This window comes from Pan paniscus, chromosome 5 (genome assembly GCF_029289425.2).
Source record: "Pan paniscus chromosome 5, NHGRI_mPanPan1-v2.0_pri, whole genome shotgun sequence".
Lineage (NCBI taxonomy): Eukaryota > Metazoa > Chordata > Mammalia > Primates > Hominidae > Pan > Pan paniscus.
The window spans coordinates 67447978-67466930 of NC_073254.2; the positions used below are offsets into that span (position 1 = coordinate 67447978).

Sequence of the window (18953 nt, forward strand, 5' to 3'; positions counted from 1 at the left end):
TCAGCACTGTTCCTCAGGCCTGCCTCGGGGCTGTGCCTGCCACCAGGCTTTTGCTCTTGCAGGAATTTTAAATATCAGGGTGATAACAGAGTGCTCACATTATGTAAATATGAAGGCAAATCACTGCCTTGATGTTTGCGCTTGATTTTCCTCTGACGAAAACAGTATTGATTGCATCAGACAATGATCACCTCCCACTTGTCTTTTCTTCTTTTGTTTCCGCTGAGCAAAAAATCCCTTCTGTAGCGAGATAAATGAGTGAGACTCTCATCAAAAACTTGCCTTTCCTTAGTTTTAAAATTTCTGAGTAGTAGATACTCCAAAAGCGGCAATTCTTTCCTTTTTAAAATTACTTCTGCTGTTTACATGTGTGTCTCCCCCTACCCTATGCTGAATTCTTCTAAAGCAGGGGCTTTGCTCTACGATTCTGCCTCCTGGCAGTCTGCCTGGCATGTAATAGGTGCTTGATTAGTATTTTTTTTTTTTTTGAGATAAGGTCTCACTCTGTCGCCCAGGCTGGAGTGCAGTGGCATGATCTCAGCTCACTGCAGCCTCCGCCTCCCAGGTTCAAGCAATTCTCCCACCTCAGGCTCCCAAGTAGCTGGGATTACAGGGGTGCTCCACCACGCCGAGCTACTTTTTGCAGTTTTAGTAGAGATGAGGTTTCACCATTTTGGCCAGGCTGGTCTCAAACTCCTGACCTCAGGTGATCTACCCACCTTGGCCTCCTAAAGTGCTGGGAGCCCCTGCGCCCAGTTGATGCTTGATGAGTATTTGAGACGCGAATCAACACCAGTTTAACAGCAGCATTATATTAACAGACCATACTTTTAGTTCTGAAATGCAAAAAATTAGAAGCCTACAAATAACCATTTTGGGTAGTAAGAAGATAAAAATAATATATATTTGCATTTTCTTATACATGTGTCAGATGTAACTGGAAGGGTACACAAATAGTAACTGCATTTGCCTGTGAGAAGCAGGATTCGGTTGCGGGGAAGCAGGGTTGAAAAGACTTCCAAGACTGTAGACCCTTTTATACTTTTTTGATTTTTGAACTGTGCAAATGTATTCTATATTTGAAAAAAACTAATTAAAAAATTCTCACAACAAGACAATGAGCAATGACTCATAAATTCTTTATTTTGGCTAATACTGATTGCATTCATTACTACCATTTTATTTATTACAGCTCAGAGGAGAGTCATTTACTAGACATTCGGTTGTTATTAAACACTAAAAATTAGGCAGAGACTGGAGGGGATAAGGATAAGAGAACAGGATAAGGAGAGCAGAAAGACGCTCAGGAGAGTAGAAAGACACTCAGGAGAGAACAAGAGATCCTGCCCATTCTTATTATGAGGATGAACTGGCTACAGGACATGAGTAGCCCAATCAGATCTAACTTAAATACCAGCCTCTCCAAAAAAGTTTTCCAATAAAGATCCCCTAACAATTATTTACTGGACAAAAAAGGTTGATATTTCTAGAAGAGATGATCTCTTTGACACAAAAGACCCAACTTAGGACCCAACTTAATACATAGATAGCACCATGACAGAGCTGGGATCCATTAAGACATGACTGTAGATAGTACCATCTCTAGGAACACACTGTCACTCACACATGGATGTGTTGTTTTATGGCCTAAAGATGTTGTAGACGGTTCTCACATAAATTTCATCAGGGGGAGGCTTCTTCTTGCTGCCAGGTTCAAGGAATCTCTTAATTGTAGGGATATTACTTAGTTTCACTGTGTACTCCTGAAAAAGGAAAACCAAAACTTTAAGGCTAACAAAAATGGTATTAGATACTACGAAGATATGGTTATGCAAAATGGCCCATCAAAATTTGTTCAATAAATACTTGTTGAAGAGTTCCAAGCAGAAATGAAATCTAGCATTTGTTTAGCAGGGGTGTCCAATCTTTTGGCTTCACTGGGCCACACATAAAATACACTAACACTAAAGGTAGCTAATGGGCTGAAAAAAAAACCTCAAAATATCTCATAATGTTATAAGAAAGTTTATGAATTTATGTTAGGCCACATTCAAAGTTGTCCTGAGCCACATGCAGCCCGCGGGCTGTGGGTTGGACAAGGCTAGGTTAAGATCTGATCTCTATGATTATTTACAATCTCTGTCATCAATCACTGGTATCAAGATCAGGGTTTACACAAATCTCCAGGTTCACAAAAAGGTAAGCACTCTTTACAGAAATGGCAAAAGTAAAAACATACTCAAAATAGAATTATGACACTTAAGGTGAAAGAAAAGGAAGGGGAAAACTCACTGAAAACACCTCCAGTGTATTGTTTTGTATTGTTTTTTAACAGTAGTCAATTTGAAGCAGTGGGAGTGGGGAAGGAACAAAGAAATCTGTAACTGGTTGTGATCAATTAGCTGTAAACACCACTCGGACTAGCCACCTGAAGTGCACTGATCTGCTGGGAGAAAATGCATGAGCCACTTAAGTAAAGGTGCTTTAAAAAGTCACTAGATGGTACAATTTATATCTTAAGATTCAGCTTCTTCAGAGTTTTTACTCCTATCAGTAAATGAATCCTCTTTCTGGCTATGTGCAGGAAATAGCCAGTTGCATTTTTTTCATAGCCTCTGGCTCAGATACCAGATATTTATATAAACTGGAATGGAAGAAAAACATTGTATTTTTCATTCACAGAATCAAATCTTACCAATTCTCAGTAACTGAGAAGAAAAGCCCATTTGATCTAATGAAAAATCTGAACTATATGAAGAAGCATATGCTCATCATATATAATTATTCTAATAAAACCTTTTAAAGATATTTAAATAAAACCATTTATTTAAAAGTGAAGAGGTCATTTTAAATAGCTACTATTTATTAATTGCCTATTATGTGCAAGGCACAGCCTTAATTAAGCACACACACAAACATACATACGTCACTAATAGTAACAAAAACCCTAATGATGCCAATTAATTATATATAAATATGACAATTTTCTCTTTTCATTATGTACTTAAGCTCTACTTGTATGATTTTAAATATTATACCAAAATTTAGAATCTTGTTCCAAATGATGTATTGTTTCAAGATTTATCTGGGGTTCATAGTTATCAAAGTATAGTAAAATTTTTGTGACCTTTTAAATCCATTAATCAACACAGGAATAACCCTTTAAATTCAACACAGATCTGGTGTCCGATTCTGAAGTTTTAAAATATTGATGCTCAATCTGATCACAGATTAAAACTGTATTTATGCAGATAATGCTTGGGGCTTAAAAAAGGGTTGTTATTATAGTATCATCAATGTAAAATACCAATAGGTCCTGGTGCTACAGTTTACCAAAAAACCTTGATCTCTATCATTTACCCTAGACTTTTAAAATCTTTTGTGTCCATTCAATGAAAAGTACTTTACTGCCTGTGAGGTGTGTGTGTATGTGTACACAAGCATGTATATATATGCATGCCTGGAAAGATTTCACTTTTTTTGTTTTTTTTTTTTGAGACACAGTTTTGCTCTGTCACCCAGGCTGGAGTGCAGTGGCATGATCTCGGCTCACTGCAACCTCCACCTCCCCAGTTCAAGTGATTCTCCCGCCTCAGCCTCCGAGTAGCTGGGATTACAGGCACATGCCACCATGCTCAGCTAATTGTTTTATTTTTAGTAGAGATGGGGTTTCACCATGTTGGCCAGACTGGTCTTGAACTCCTGACCTTAAGTGATCCACCCACCTCAGCCACCCAAAGTGCTGGGATTACAGGTGTGAGCCACTGCACCCGGCCTAGATTTCACCTTTAATAAGCTTAGCATTCTACCTACTTCTGGGTTCAGCATCCCACCTATTTGGGGCCAAAGGTACTTCTAGTACTTCTAAATGTGTTTCTCAGAAACCACACAGTCTAGTGGAAAGAGTACAGACTTAGATCCCTGACTCCCCTGTGGCTCCCAACTCAGTCATCCACAGTCTTGCAACTTTATGCAGAATGTAATGTTTCCAAGCTGGTAATTTTCATCTGTAAAATGGAGATAGTGAAGCCCATCTCCTAGGGTTATTGGGGTGGGGTTGACGGGACAGATGAGCAAATGCATGTAAGTGCCTAGCAGACTGACTGGAATGAAGCTGGCACTCAACAAGTTGCAGATCCCTTCCTCTGATTTCCCTTCTCTGCTAAACAAGTAACGTTTTTAACAGTGCAAAAGAATACTTCAGGTGAAAAGTATCCTAAGTTCTGAATGAATAAAATCAAATTAAGGAAAGTCAATCTCTGTGTCTGCAAAAGTAAATGAAAAAAAAATTGAAAAAAAAATAAACTATAACATAAATGTTATGGTGGTTTATTGCCTTGTTGAAGATTTTTATTCTCATTTTCTGGGTGTACTTATTGAACTGGTGGTAATTGCTCTCATTAGTATATCAAAATATTTAATAGACTTGGCAAAAAATTGTTTTAAGTATGTGTGTTACTCTTTGGAGAGTTAGTGTATCTCTCTTGGCTTTTGATAACTTGGTCAAACATATAGCAATTTGGTCTGTATCCGGGCTGTTTCAGGGATTGGCAAGCTTTTTCTACAAAGGACCAGTCAGCAAATATTTTAAGTTCTGCAGGCCATATGGTCTCTATCAGATCTACTCAACTCTGCTGTAGAAACACAAAAGTAACCTTGACATTGTGTAAATGAGTGGGCATGGCTTTGTACCAATGAAATTTATGAATACTAGAATTTGAATTTCATATAATTTTTATGTGAAATATTATTCCACCGATTTTTTTCAACCATTTAAAAATGTAAAAACTATTCTTAACTCACAAGCTGTATAAAAACAGGTGGCATGCCAGGTTTGGCCCAGGAGTTACAGTCTGCACATTAGACTTGGAGATAAAAGGCTAAGGTTCTAGATAAAACTCAAGCATCCACTGGCTAAGCCAGCTTGGTTGCTGATTTCTTTATCCTGGGTCTCTACTTCCTCAAGTGAATATTGAAGTCATTAAATAAGTTTTTTTTTAAAGGCCCTTCTCTCCTTTAAAGTTCTATGATCAATCCTGCCAGAATAACCCTGAGGGATAATTTGAACCACACAAGTCTTTCCTTGGAATTCTCAGAAGGAGAATGGTAGGAATCCTTTGGGGTGATGTTTAGGGTGCTAATATCTCTCATTTGCTCTCAGAGCTCAGGCTTAGAATTTCCTAACTTGAGACCATACTATTTCTGAGAAAGGGGGTCATAGCCTGATGAATGAGACTGTTTTGATGTTTATCTCGCCCACTATTCCATCAGTAGATACATGTGAGTGTGAGACCACCTCATCTCTATGGTTATTTCTATGGAAAGTCCCCTGAGGCAAACTCCCTGTGCATGGAGTTTTTTCCAGGAGTGCAGTTATGGAACAAAATTAAGATGAAAATTTCTGAGCTGGGTGTGCTGGCACATGCCTATAGTCCCTGCTACTCAGGAGACTGAGGTGGGAGGATCTCTTGAGCCCAGGAGTTCAAGACCATTCTGGGCAACATAGTAAGATCCCACCTTAAAAAAAAAATCTTTTACACTTCAATGATCTTTCAACTTGAAGTATTTAAGGACCAGAAAAATAACTTTGGGTCCTTACTTTCATTTCATTTGCCAAACTAGAATTTTAAAAATATTACACATACACACACACACACTCCCCAAAGCCAACCAAACAATAGGCACTGAAGGAAGGCCCAAGAGTTCTAGGCCAATCTTCTAATACATAGTTTTATTTACCTGGAGGAAAGGAAATGCAGACAGGATATTAGGAATTTTCTCTTCTAGAGCTAAAATGGTTTGGAGTAAAATCACATCTGCAAGGCTCAGCTGATTACCAACAAGAAAGCTTTGTCCGTGACTCCTTAAAATCTGTAGGGAAATGGTGTGCATCAGTTACAATATTCCACATGGAGAGACTGATGAGGCTATTGAATCAGTGCAGTATCTGAGAAGAGGTGAAACTATGACCTTGTCATTTCATGCTTTCATAAATAACATCAATTAAGAGAACGCACCCTATATCTGACAGAGAGAGTGAGAGAGAGGGGGAGAGAGACAGAGAGAGAGTGAGAGAGAGAGAGAGAGAGAAAGTACAAAAAAGGTGTGGAAATGAAAGCATCCTTAAATATCTGCTGTGGATCTGAATGAGACATTGAAGTGGGGAAGGGAAAATTCCTTATTTCTGGATTTAGCATCTGGTGTTTTGAAAGGATATATCTACTCCAAAAATGTATCTACAGAAATGCATGCAGGAGGCTTGGGGAGGGGCAGGGTGATTTAAGAAATCTAAGTGATAGATCATCTTCAAGGGGCCCACTCTTATTTCCCAGTTCTGTTGCTAGAACATCAAGAGGTGTAGTCATAAACTCAACCCAATTACAAAATTAGACTTCCTCTTACATGTCCCAAAACAGAGAAAATGAAAAGCTTGAGTTCATCTTGACTCCCATTCTGAGGGTAACGTATAGGTGTGGGGCTTATAAGAATAGATTGTGATTAGGGAGAGGCAAGAAGCAGTGGTAGCAAAGGGGAGATCCCCTTCACAGTCAACTCTTGGATGCCCATGGGTGTCTGCATGTGCACAAGTGTGTGTGTCACAGGGACTCCGAACACAATTCCAGGTCAAATATAGCTACTGGAGCCAGAGTGGCATAGTACAATGCATCCTGAATTTGTAGTCAGAGGCCAGAGTTCCAACCCTGCTCTCCATTTTCTGGCCATGTTACCTTGGACAGGTCACTGAATCTCTTCATGACTTCATTTCATTATGTGTAAAAGGGACAACGGTTCTCACCTCATAGGCGTGTTGCAAGAAACCCTGACACAGTCTGGGCCCTTGGGACCTAAGAATGAGCAGTGAACCTTTGCCAAAGCACCAGGTCCTCTGTGCCCGTTCCAGACCACATTTCTTCATTATCCTATTTTACATTCACAAAGTGCCTGTGGGAAAGATACCATAAAACCTAGCTACAGAAACCCCAGAAAATACCTCTCCTTTTTCCTAAATCTAGTTGCATAAAGATGGTCAGAGGAAGCTTGCCAAATAGGTCTTCCCATACTTTCACACCCTCTTCTTTAGTGTTTGCACTGAAACACTAAAAAAGCTCCTCCCAGTTCAGGAATAAAGAATTTGAAGCTCAGAAAAGCAGATATAACAAGAGAAAAACAACAAAACCAAAAACAAAAAGAGCAAAGGGAAGATAAATAAAATGGAAATGGTTCTTCTACTCATATCAAATTATCAGGGAGGATGTCAGCTATGAGACAGCTGTTCGACAACTTTTGTTGAATGAATGAATGAGGTAGTTTTTGTTTTCTGTATCTTCTGAAGTGTCTGCTATATCCACACAAGGTGGGAACTTGGTGAATGCAAGGAACAATAAGGAACAAAGGCAGGGAGCCCATACTTTTTCTAGACTTCTGAATCATGTGGTCCTAGCAGAGTCCAAGGGGCTCTAAGACACCAGCTTTGTGCTGTGGCTACTATTAGCTCTTAGAAGTCCATTAGCTCTTAGGTTAGTTCAACTGGGCTCAGTTTTAAAATCCTTGGACAGAAAAGGGTGTTTGTGGCAGCTTCTTTATGGTTTGTGGTTTGGTTACTCTGTGTATGTAGGCATCTCTGCCACCTACCTTTTCAAACACAGGAAAGTATCTAATTATAGCCTTCTGGGCCATGTTAACCACTTCCTTTTGTTGATCATCTGGTTTTAAGAAAGGATGCATGATAAGCAGTTCCAGCAGATCCAGTGTCCCCTCCACGTACATGTCAATCCTTAAAACAAAAAAGCAGTTGTCTCAGTTTCTCCTCTCTTTGAAGCCATCAGTTTCCACAACTAAGAATTCAGAGTGCTTTTTTTTTTTTTTTTTTTTAAGATGCTGCAACTTAAGTCCCTAGAAGCATTTACCTATACCTGTCTCTTAAAAGCAAAGATATAAGGTCAATTCTAGTTGTAACTCAGAAAAATCTGTCACAGATCAGACAGCTTGACAGTCATGAGTGCTCTCTCTCCTGGCATCCTACTCCACTTTTACCCCAGCATCCATGTTTTGGTCTCTTTGTATGGGTCAAACTTCAACTTTATAAAAATAGTGAATACCACTTATTGAGTGCTTAGAGTGTACCAGGCATGGTGCTAAACACTCTCTATCCATTATCTCATTAAATCACATGACACTATGAGAAATGTACTATTCTTATACCCACGTTGCCCAGGGTCATACATCTAAGGGGTGCAAGGACCAGGCTTTGATTTCAAATTATAATCTAATGCTCACTCTCCCAGGCCTTGAATGTCACAGCAGCTCCTCATTCCTAATACTTAACAATAGTGAATGTGCAAGAAAGGGAAAAAGCAGTATCAAAGCATTTAAAAATGTTGAAATCTGAAACAATGACACCCTAGATATAGTATTCAATATCTGAATCCAATTCTTTTCTTTTGTTTTACTCAGACTCTCTCTACTGAAGTTCCAACTGGTCTTCGTGACCTTCTTGGGTTTTTGTTCCCTGATCTCACTAACTATGTAAGACATAAAGTAAATGTGGTGTGCTACAGAGGTTGCTAATCAGCTAAGGCATCAGTAAGCTGACAAGTGACAACACTCGAGAGGGGCCACAGTACAGGGTTCTCTCCTTGAGGTTCTTGCCAAAGAGATTGTGCTTGTCTGCTATGTAGTGGAGAATGCTTCGGGTCTGTACCAACTTCATCCCGTCAATTTCAACCATGGGCACTTGTTGGAACAGCAGATGGTTACCTGAGAATGGAAGCCCAGAGTTAGAAATGATCTTTTCTTCTCTGTCCCCCAACCCCTAAAAAATGCTCTGTGGAATGAAAAGAAACGGTGGAATCATGGCCTTAGGAAATAGTGTAAAGCTTCCAGATGACAGATAACCTTAACTTCATTCAGGAGAGCAGATTTAGCCACAAAAGAAGCCTGAAGGGGCCAGGTGTGGTGGCTCAAGCCTGTAATCCCAGCACTTTGGGAGGCCAAGGCAGGCGGATCATGAGGTCAGGAGTTCAAGACCAGCCTGGCCAACATAGTGAAACCCTGCCTCTACTAGATATACAAAAATTAGCCGGGTGTGGTAGCAGATGCCTGTTGTCCCAGCTACTTGGGAGGCTGAGGCAGGAGAATTGCTTGAACCTGGGAGGCGGAGGTTGCAATGAGCCAAGATCGTGCCATTGCACGCCTGGGCAACAGAGCAAGACTCTACCTCGAAAAAAAAAAAGAAGGCTGAAAACTAGCATTGTTATAAACGTTCCCTTTTCATTTTCACCCCAGGAAAAATACCTATCCACAGTGATAAGGGATTGAGGGGAATGTAGTGAAGATATTTCTTCAGTGCTACACTGGCCAATACAGCAGTCACCAGCTACATGCAGCTATGTAAATCTAAATTTAAATTAATTACAATTTTTAAAACTTAAAATTCAGTTCCTAAGTTGCACTAGACATATTTCATGTGCTCAACAGTCACATTTGCCTAGTGGCTACCATATTGGACAATGCAGAATAGAACGATTCCTTCACTGTAGAATGTTCTGCTGGACAGCACTGTTTTTAGAGAATCTGATCATGAAACCTAAGTAACTAGCTGAGACTCATGTATACTCTTTGGCTCATGTATACTCTATGGCTACTCTGTAGCCACAGAACAGACCGTTTACTACCAAGTTTGCTGTCACTAGTTAAAAAAACAACCCATTGTTTTATTTAACAAACCTGAATCCAACACTTTCCACATACCAAACCCTGGGGAGAGATGCCGGTATAGGGTACAGCTTGGCCCTTGAGGGTTTGGGCATTCGGAGCAGGTGAGGGGAGAGGCAAGAGGAGTACTTAGCACATGCCTAGTGGTTTCCAGCCACCGTCACACACAAAAGGTGGCCTTACAGCCCTGGAGAGCTGGTACCACACAAGGGAGCCTCCAGCTGGGCCTGAGGACCCTGCTGTGGGCTGGGAGGGAGGCTGCTCACAGGGTTGATGGGTGCATTCTTTATGGGTCTGCTGGTGGCTCCTGCTATAATGGATGGGCAAGGAGGGAGCAGGGCTGACCAGGAATTAAAGGTGAAGGGAGGGGGCAGTTCGTTGATTTCACTTCTGTGTAGTATTTACTTCAGAAAGTATCCCCATGTAAATGGGGATATTTATTTGCATACTTCAAGCAGGCCAGGATGCCTCAGATAGTATGAAGGAAGTAGGGAAAGATGAGAAGGAGGGAAGGGGCAAGGGAGAGAAAGAAAGGGGGAGGAAGAGATTGGAGGGGAGAGAGGGGAGAAGAAAGGGATGGAGAAGAGCTGTTCGCTTGGATGGGGAAGGAACTGCTCACCCCCTTCGGCCAGCTTTTATGGAACTATTGAATAAGAAGTGATTTCCTGGCAATTTCAACTATTTATTCCCTCTTGCTTTTTTTGGTTTTAGGATACTGTTCTGAATGTTCAGTGTCATTGAATACTTTTGCCCTTCCACATAAACAGCAGTTCTTAAAGGAAAATCAGTATTAGAGGCAGTTGTTTCATTTTCATACTCACCATCCTGCAACTTGTACAACTGTTCTTTTGTTTCCAGAAATTCTTCATCAAACTAAATTTTAAAAAAAGAAACGTATATATACATAGTGGAATATTATTCAGCCATAAAGAAAACAAAATCCTGTCATTTTCAGCAACACCAACAGAAACAGAGGTCATTACGTTAAGTGAAATAAGCCAGGCACAGAAAGACAAAGACTGCATGTTCTGATTCATATGTGGGAGCTAAAAAAGTGGATCTCATGGAAATAGAAAGTTGATTGGTGCTTACTAGAGGCTGGGAAGTGTAGAGAGGAATGGGATGTGAAAAGAGGTTGGTTAATGGTACATAAATACAGCTAGACAGAAGAAATAAAATCTAGTGTTCGATAGTACAGTAGGCTATAGTTAACAATAACGTATTACACAGTTCAAAATGGCTAGAAGAGAATTGGAATGTTCCGCCATAAAGGAAAGATAAATGTTTGAGGTGGGTGATGGATATCCTAATTACCCTGATTTGATCACTACACATGATACACATGTATCAAAATATCAAATGTATTCCCCAAATATGTACATTATGCATCAATTTTTTAAAAAGATATCCTCACCCTCCAAAAGGAGGTAAATATCATACAGGCTCAGGACAAAAAATGCCAAGTTAAACAGTCTTAAGAAGCAGAGAGAAAGAGCAGACTTAGCATCCACATCTTGGTTTCTAAATATCACTGCCCCCTAAAAGGAACTAGGGCTCCTATAAGAGAAGGTTGATTTTGTTATGCCAGAAAGCAAGGAAGTGCTCAAATGTGAAAGAGAAAGGCATGGAGGGCCCTGTAAGGGGAATCCCTACCAAATCTGGGAAAATTTAAGCATCAAAAAGAATGATGTCAATTACGGATTATAACACCCAACAACAAAATCTCTATGTCCATAAATGATGCTGCTAAAAAAAAAAGGTAGGAGGAAGGAAAAGCTCTTTTTTACAGAAGACTTAATTAAGTTACTTAATTATGATAAAGGGAAAGTGTCGATTTATAATGGAGAGATCGGGAGATCTCTCACCCTCTGTCTAACCAAACAATCAAACTTGGCTCCCCAGTGGAGAACACTCTGACATCCTGAGGCTTCTGTTGTTAACACAGTGAGAAGGGCACAGTCACACCTGCTAAAACAACACCAAAAATATTTACCCTGAATCTACACACAAGGTGAAAATCAGGTATATTCAGGATGTGGGACCTTACGAACATAATGGCCTGGACTTCTCAAGAGTCGAGGGCATGAAAAAAAAGTCAGGTCCTGTTGATGAAAATCAACTAAAGAGACTTAACCAAATTGGAAGTAGATTTCAGAGGAGAGGAAACTGTTATAACTGCTAAACAGACGTGTAACCATTATATAGACATTTGGGGGAAAACGGAACATTTGAATATGGATTGCATATTAGATGTTGTGAAGGCAGTGTTAATTTTCTTGGTGGTGACAATGGTATTGTGGTTATTAGGACAATTATTTATTTTGCCTTGGTGTCAGAGGCGTGTGAACCAGAGCAACTCCATCTTGAACAGGAGCTGGGTAAAATGAGGCTGAGACCTACTGGGGGGGCTGTATTCCCAGACAGTTAAGGAATTGTAAGCCACTGGATGAGACAGGAGGTCAGCAAAAGATACAGGTCATAAAGACCTTGCTGATAAAACAGGTTGCATTAAAGAAGCCAGCTAAATCCCACCAAAACCAAGATGGTGATGAGAGTGACCTCTGGTCGTCCTCATTGCCACACTCCCAAACAGCACCATGACAGTTTACAAAGGCCACGGCAATGTCAGGAAGTTACCCTATATGATCTAGAAAGGGGAGGCATGAATAATTTACCCCATTGTTTAGCATATTATCAAGAAATAACTATAAAAATGGGCAACCAGCAGCCCTTGGGACTGCTCTATAGAGTAGCCATTCTTTTATTCCTTTACTTTCCTAATAAACTTGCTTTTGCTTTGCACTGCAGACTCGCCTGAAATTCTTTCTTCTGCAAGATCCAAGAACCCTCGGTTGGGGTCTGGATCAGGACCCCTTTCCTGTAACATTGGGAGGAAGACACATGCTGATGTCTGCAACTACTTTGAAACAATTCAGAAAAAAAAGGAAGGGAGAAAGCAAATGTAGCAAAATGTTAACAATTGGTGAATTTAGTTGAAAAACATTCAACTTGGAGGGGTGGGGGAGAATCAGGATCATAGGCTTGGCTTCTGCTACTTGCCAGAGTGGGTGCTCATGGTGTGAGGAAAGGAGCCTCAATGCTCCCAGAGGATCTCTATCTAATGCTCATGAACAGTATCCTTGGGGCAACAATGCTCGAAGCCTAGATGGTCAGATGTAGTGCAGGCAGTACTCCTGGATCAATTGACAATTTGTCTCTCAGATAGATTCAGTTGAGGAATTTGTCCCTGGATATTTGTACTACAACATACTAAAATCAAAAGTCAAAACATCATATTAGTTAACAGAAAGGGTTATTTATTTATTTTTTCTTAGAGGTCTGTCACACAGGCTGGAGTGCAGTGGCTCAATCACAGTTCACTGCAGCCTCAACCTCCTGGGCTCAAGGGATCCTGCCACCCTCAGCCTCCCAAGAAGCTGAGATTATAGGCTCAAGCCACCACATTTAGCTCAGAAAGTTTATATGCTATATGCAGGGACAAGGTGCTCAACTGATGCTCCCAGTTAATGGTAGAAATGGTGTAAATCCTCCACGTCTCAAAGGGGATTTGCCTGGGTTTTAAGGGGTCTTCGGGCAAGTAAAGTTCCAAGCATGGAAGAAACAACCAACATAGAGCAATGTCAATGATGACTCAAATTAAGTGACTGACCAACATTGAGAACTCCCTGAATTAGAAAAGGCTGTTTTTCAGTAGGTTTTAGTGACCTAGTTACTCAGATGTGTGTGCTTCAACTTTAGGTTCAACCCAATCGTGGGATATTGAGAATCATGGACTTGTCTGGTGGCTGCCAGCTGGTCCCTCCCGACTGTCTCAGATCTATGTGAGCACAAACTTAACTGGCAAAGAGATGGGGAGGGCCCCTCCTCACCACCTTGTAAACCACGTGGTCACCCTGGGAGAGAGACCAATCTAGCTTCATCCAGTCTGGTCTGAGGAGTGGGCTCATTACTCTACCTGATCAGCCTGTTCCTGTGATTGGACTGGGGTAGGTGGGTCAGATGACTCATGTTCTTTTTTTGTTTAACTTATTTAGGGTTGAGTTTTTATTACTGTAACTAAAAATGTTGACTCATAGGTGAGTAGGAGGGGCAGGGTAGAATGAAGAGAGAAGATTTGACAAAGGGTTATATTACATACATATATAAGACATCCATTCAAAACCTATGAAATAAATCAAGAATTACAAACTCAGAAGCCTATGGGGGTTAGAAAAATGACAGACACAAGTGAAGTTGAGCAGGTTCAGGGGACCATGAATGTTTTTCACTTTCCTCTTAACAGTTAGCAAACACACCCTGAGACAAGAGGGCGAGGTGGGGCAGTCCTTATTCAGATCCAACAATTGCTGCCCTGTGAAAATGAGCTCAGGATCACCACATCTTCCAATTTCTAAAGACAAGTCAGAAATCAGAATTTGCATATGAAAATGATGTCAACTCATTTAGAAAATTGTAAAACACCATGTGGCAAGTTGTCATAGGCAAAAAATAAAAACAAAGAACAAACACAAAACGCATAACCCAACAACTCACATTTGCATCTTTGGAGGTTGCTAGGGCAACAACGCATTATTGTGAAAATTTATAATCAAGCATTTACCTTGCCTTTCCTATATGAAGCATATTTTAAAGTAATTAAATAGTTAATGAGTGACAAGTACTCTCTTAGAAGAGAATCACAGTTCATAAACATAGGTGAAATGATGGAAATGGAAAGAATTGCCATTTTGTAATCCCTAACAATGATGATGATCAATAGCTAGTAAAACCACAAGTTGAAAAGAATATGGGAGAAACTATAATGTGTGGATTGGGGTTGATATCACAGGAACACACCGATGAAGGTCGGCATCACTGAAAACGAGACAACCCCTGATGTGATACAATAGAAGTGTGTTCACAGTATCTCTTCTGACATAGTCTGGCAGGGAAAAAAAAAGTTAAAGAGAAAGAAAAAAGGAGGCTGAAGTGATCATGCCTCTGGGTCCAGCTAGTAATTTATGGGAAGTACAGAGAATAGAGGAGCACGTTAAAATAAAGGTATCCTCACTTTACCATGTTACCTCAAGGCAACACCTGGAGGGTAAGTAAACCAAATCCAGAATAGGGAAAATTCTACAGGGCAGTTTCTTCCAAAAATAAATGGCACTAGAAACAAACGTAGACATCTAGCACCCAGATCTTGGCTATTAATACCTTTTTTTTTTTTTTTTTCTGAGATGGAGTCTCGTTCTGTTGTCCAGGCTGGAATGCAGTGGGGCAATCTCGGCTCGCTGCAACCCCCGCCTCCCAGTTCAAGCGATTCTCCTGCTTCAGCCTCCTGAGTAGCTAGGACGACAGGCACATGCCACCACACCCAGCTAATTTTTGTATTTTTGGGAGAGACGGGGTTTCACCATGTTGGTCAGGCTGGTCTCGAACTCCTGACCTCATGATTTGCCCACCTCGGCCTCCCAAAGTACTGGGATTACAGGTGTGAGCCACCGTGCCGGCTGGTTAATACCATTTTTCTATTGAAGAAATTCCTGATTCTAGGGCTAGGGCAGGGAAAATATTAATACAAGATGAGCACAGAGCATTTTATACTGTCAGAAAGTGCTGAGAACAAAAAAGAGGCCAATCTGAAATAAAAAAGGGTAAACCTGAAAGAGCACCAGTGGCTAAAGCTGAAACAATTTAGGCAATTTAAGTCATCAGACTATAATCTAAAGTATAAAATCAATATACTTAGGTCTATAGTGACACAAAGAATTGAATAACTGAATAAATGAGTGGAGATAAATCTTCCTTATATAAAAATTCCAAATGTAGATACTCCCTCATCCAGGAGGTAGAGCTTAATTCTCATCATTTTGAATGTGGGCTGGACTTCATGATCTGCTTCAGAAGAATACAAGGAAACATAGTAACTTTAAAATGCAGCAACCTGGCAGAGACTACCTTAACCATGTGATCCAGGTTAATATTGCCAGTGACAACTCATGTTGATACGTAACCCCTAATATGATGACGTGAACATACTTCACCTCTGTGGCATTCTTTCCCCAAACCCATAACCTCAGTCTAATCATGAAAAAAACAAGATAAACCCAATTTGTAGAGGATTCTACAAAAATATCTGACCAGTGCTTTTCAAAACCGTCAAGATGGTAAAATGAAGGAAACGACTGGGAAATTGTCATGGATTGTTGGCAACTATGGAAACAGGATGAATAAATATAATGTTGGATCGCGGGATAGTAAAAGGACATTAGCAAAGGGCCGGGCGTGGTGGTTCACACCTGTAATCCCAGTACTTTGAGAGGCCGAGGTGGGCGGATCACTTGAGGTCTGGAGTTCGAGATCAGCCTGGCCAACATGGAGAAACCCTGTCTCTACTAAAAAAATACAAAAATTAGCTGGTCGTGGTGGTGTGCACCTGTAGTCCCAGCTACTAGGTAGGCTGAGGCAGGGGAATTGCTTGATCCTGGGAGGCGGAGGTTGCAGTGAGCCGAGATCACACCACTGCACTCCAGCCTGGGCTACAGAGCCAGCCTCCGTCAAAAAAAAACCCAGAACATTAGTAGAAAAAACAGTGAAATCTGAATAAAGTCTGTAGTTTAGTTAGTCATGCACCAATGTTAATTTCGTAATATGACATGGTGATGTAAGATGTTATCATTAAGGGAGACTGAATGAGGGACTGTATTATTTTACAACTTTTCTATAAATCTGAAAATATTCCCAAATATAAATTTGTAAAAAATGAAGAGGAAACTTACAGGTTTTTAAAATACCGAAAGAAACATAACCATTTTAAATGTAATGCGTAGACCAATGTCTAGATCCAAACTAAAACAAACTATAAAAACAAACAAACAAACAAAATGCCTGTTTGAGACAATCAGACTGAAGGTTAGATGACAAAGAATTGCTAATTTTGTTGGATGTGATAATAATATTGCTACATTTTAAAATCCTCATCTGTTAGAGGAAAATGTTGAGGAACTCCCAGATGAAATGTTATGATGTTTGGATTTTGCTTTAAAATACTCCCACAAAACAAGGGGGAGGGAGGTGATAGATGAAACAAGATTAGCATACAGCTGATGATTGCTGAAGTCGGGTGATGAGTACATGGAATTCATGGCAATGTTCTCTCTACATTTATAGGTATTTGAAAATTTCCATAATAAGAAGCTAAAAGAACAGAACGAAAACAAAAACAGACACACACACATATGTAAGCAAGATACCAAGGCTGCCAGTTTGAAGCCACTGAAGAAAACAAGAAATTTACCCTGAGAATGCATAATTAATAAGAGCTCAGAGTAACTGACAATTTTCAGGTAAATTTCCTTTCTTCTTATTAATAAATATTCATTGGTGCTAGATCAGAAGCCAATAATTAAGTAAAAGTCAAAAGGAAAATAGAATTCCATCAACTACGTTCTAATTATAAAGAAAAATCCCTTCAGGTATGGTATCTGACTCAGTGAAGCGTGCCTGTGATTTTGGTGGACGAGAACTAGAACTGAACGGTGCTTCAAAACGTATTTTTCTTTCAAAGGTCTCAAAAGCTGTATGACAAATCCGTGAAGAAACAGCATATAAGGTACCTCGACTCCGGCGGCAGCTAAAACCCATCTCACGGACTCCATCCGGCCTCTTCCGTTGGGATAGTGGAGCTTGGGCCTTGCTGCCATGATAGCTTTTCAGGCTTTCTGAAATACAAATGCAGCAGCTCGTCGCAGACCAACAGTCCCAATTTCGCGTCTTCAACCCAGTGCTCAGGGGCGAAATGAATATTCAGGATTTTGGCACGGGAAACTGTTCTTTATTTTTGTTGCTGCATTTGCCCTCACTCAAGAAAAAAAATACCACCATTTTAAAACATGGAGAAAAAAACCTTGGCTTTTATATGATTTCTATTTATGACTTCTTATCCTGGATCTTGGGAAGCTGGGGCCATTTGTTGTAAAAACATATGTGCTAGCAGTACGGGATTTCACAAATTCAGAATATTATATATTTTGACCTCGAGAATCTCAGATTTTCCAAATTCAGCTTGGGGATAGGGGGTGGCAGGCGTTGAAGAGGGTAGCGAAGGAAAATCGCACAGCCACTGGAAGCTCTTCAAGTATTCATGCTTTTACATACATCATCATATTTTATTATCACGGCAACTGGAAGGTGAACAGGCCGAGTACTACTACTGTCTGCAAAATGTGCGTCCACCGTCACGCATGCGGTGGCTGCCCCCCCCGGGTCCCGCGTGTCCACCACCCCTACTGGGAGATGAGCCCCCGGCCTTGTAAAACGAGCCGGGGGCCAGGGCTTGGCCATCTGAGATCGCACTCTCCCATGCTCGTCTTCCCCGCTCAGCCCACGCAGGGGCGTAGCGGCAGCCCAGCCAGGCCCGGGGACGATCCGAGCCCACCTTCCACCAATGCATTCAGACTCCGCAGAAGGGGTTTAAAAAAAAAAAAATGCACACTGAGCCAAGAAGGACCCCAGCTCCAGCCAAGGGGCCCACCTCTGCCCAGACTGGATGGAGCAGGAGGACAAAGGACAAGAGGAAGAAAAGACAAGAGAAGGACTGAACTGGGGGAGTGAGGGAAGAATGCGAGAGTGAGACTCAGAGAGTAAAGGGGAGGGAAAAAAAAGAAGAGAGAAAGGGCGAGGAAGGGGGCGACCGCAGGAGGGAGACAGACCTGGAGTCCACTCGGAGGCCTGGAGCCGCACAAAGCGCAAGGTCAGCGGTCCCGGCTGGGTGAGACCAGCAGGCGGCTCTAGCGCGCGGGAGCTGGGCGAGGCTCCGGGACGACCTCACCAATGGAGACTGCAGTATTTAGCATGCCCCACCCATCTGCAAGGCATTCTGGATAGTGTCAAAACAGCCGGAAATCAAGTCCGTTTATCTCAAACTTTAGCATTTTGGAAATAAATGATATTTGCTATGCTGGTTAAATTCGATTTTAGTGAAAATTTCCTGCTGAAGCTCTAGTACGATAAACAACTTGACCTAACTGTAAAGTTGAGATTTCCTTCAGGTTTATATAGCTTGTGCGCCGCCTGAGTACCTCGGATGTGAGGGCGATCTGGCTGCGACATCTGTCACCCCATTGATCGCCAGGGTTGATTCGGCTGATCTGGCTGGCTAGGCGGGTGTCCCCTTCCTCCCTCACCGCTCCATGTGCGTCCCTCCCGAAGCTGCGCGCTCGGTCGAAGAGGACGAC

The 18953-nt window shown here is 41.2% G+C and overlaps 1 protein-coding gene across 2 annotated transcripts; it reads right to left on the bottom strand.

The window, feature by feature from the left end:
* Positions 1-1123: 1123 nt before the first annotated feature.
* GSTA4 (glutathione S-transferase alpha 4) lies at positions 1124-18585 on the bottom strand. Of its 2 annotated transcripts, none has more exons than XM_003828948.4 (7): positions 18429-18585; positions 17334-17438; positions 10536-10587; positions 8625-8757; positions 7633-7774; positions 5740-5871; positions 1124-1763 (listed from the first exon to the last, which is right to left on the bottom strand). In XM_003828948.4, the coding sequence occupies exons 2-7, from the start codon at positions 17418-17420 to the stop codon at positions 1641-1643; spliced, it is 669 nt and encodes a 222-aa protein (XP_003828996.1). In that variant the 5' UTR covers positions 17421-17438; positions 18429-18585; the 3' UTR covers positions 1124-1640. The 2 variants fall into 2 exon arrangements, with proteins under 2 accessions (XP_003828996.1, XP_054969651.1); XM_055113676.3 differs by having other exon boundaries at positions 17334-17578; positions 18429-18542.
* Between the last annotated feature and the right edge of the window lie 368 nt (positions 18586-18953).

Coding starts and splice junctions, on each gene's coding strand:
- GSTA4 (XM_003828948.4), bottom strand. CDS start 17,420: ATGGCAGCAAGGCCCAAGCTCCACTATCCCAACGGAAGAGGCCGGATG. Junction 10,588..17,333: donor TAGCTGCCGCCGGAGTCGAG/GTACCTTATATG, acceptor TTTAAAATTTAG/TTTGATGAAGAATTTCTGGA. Junction 5,872..7,632: donor ACTTTCCTGTGTTTGAAAAG/GTAGGTGGCAGA, acceptor ATTTCCCTACAG/ATTTTAAGGAGTCACGGACA.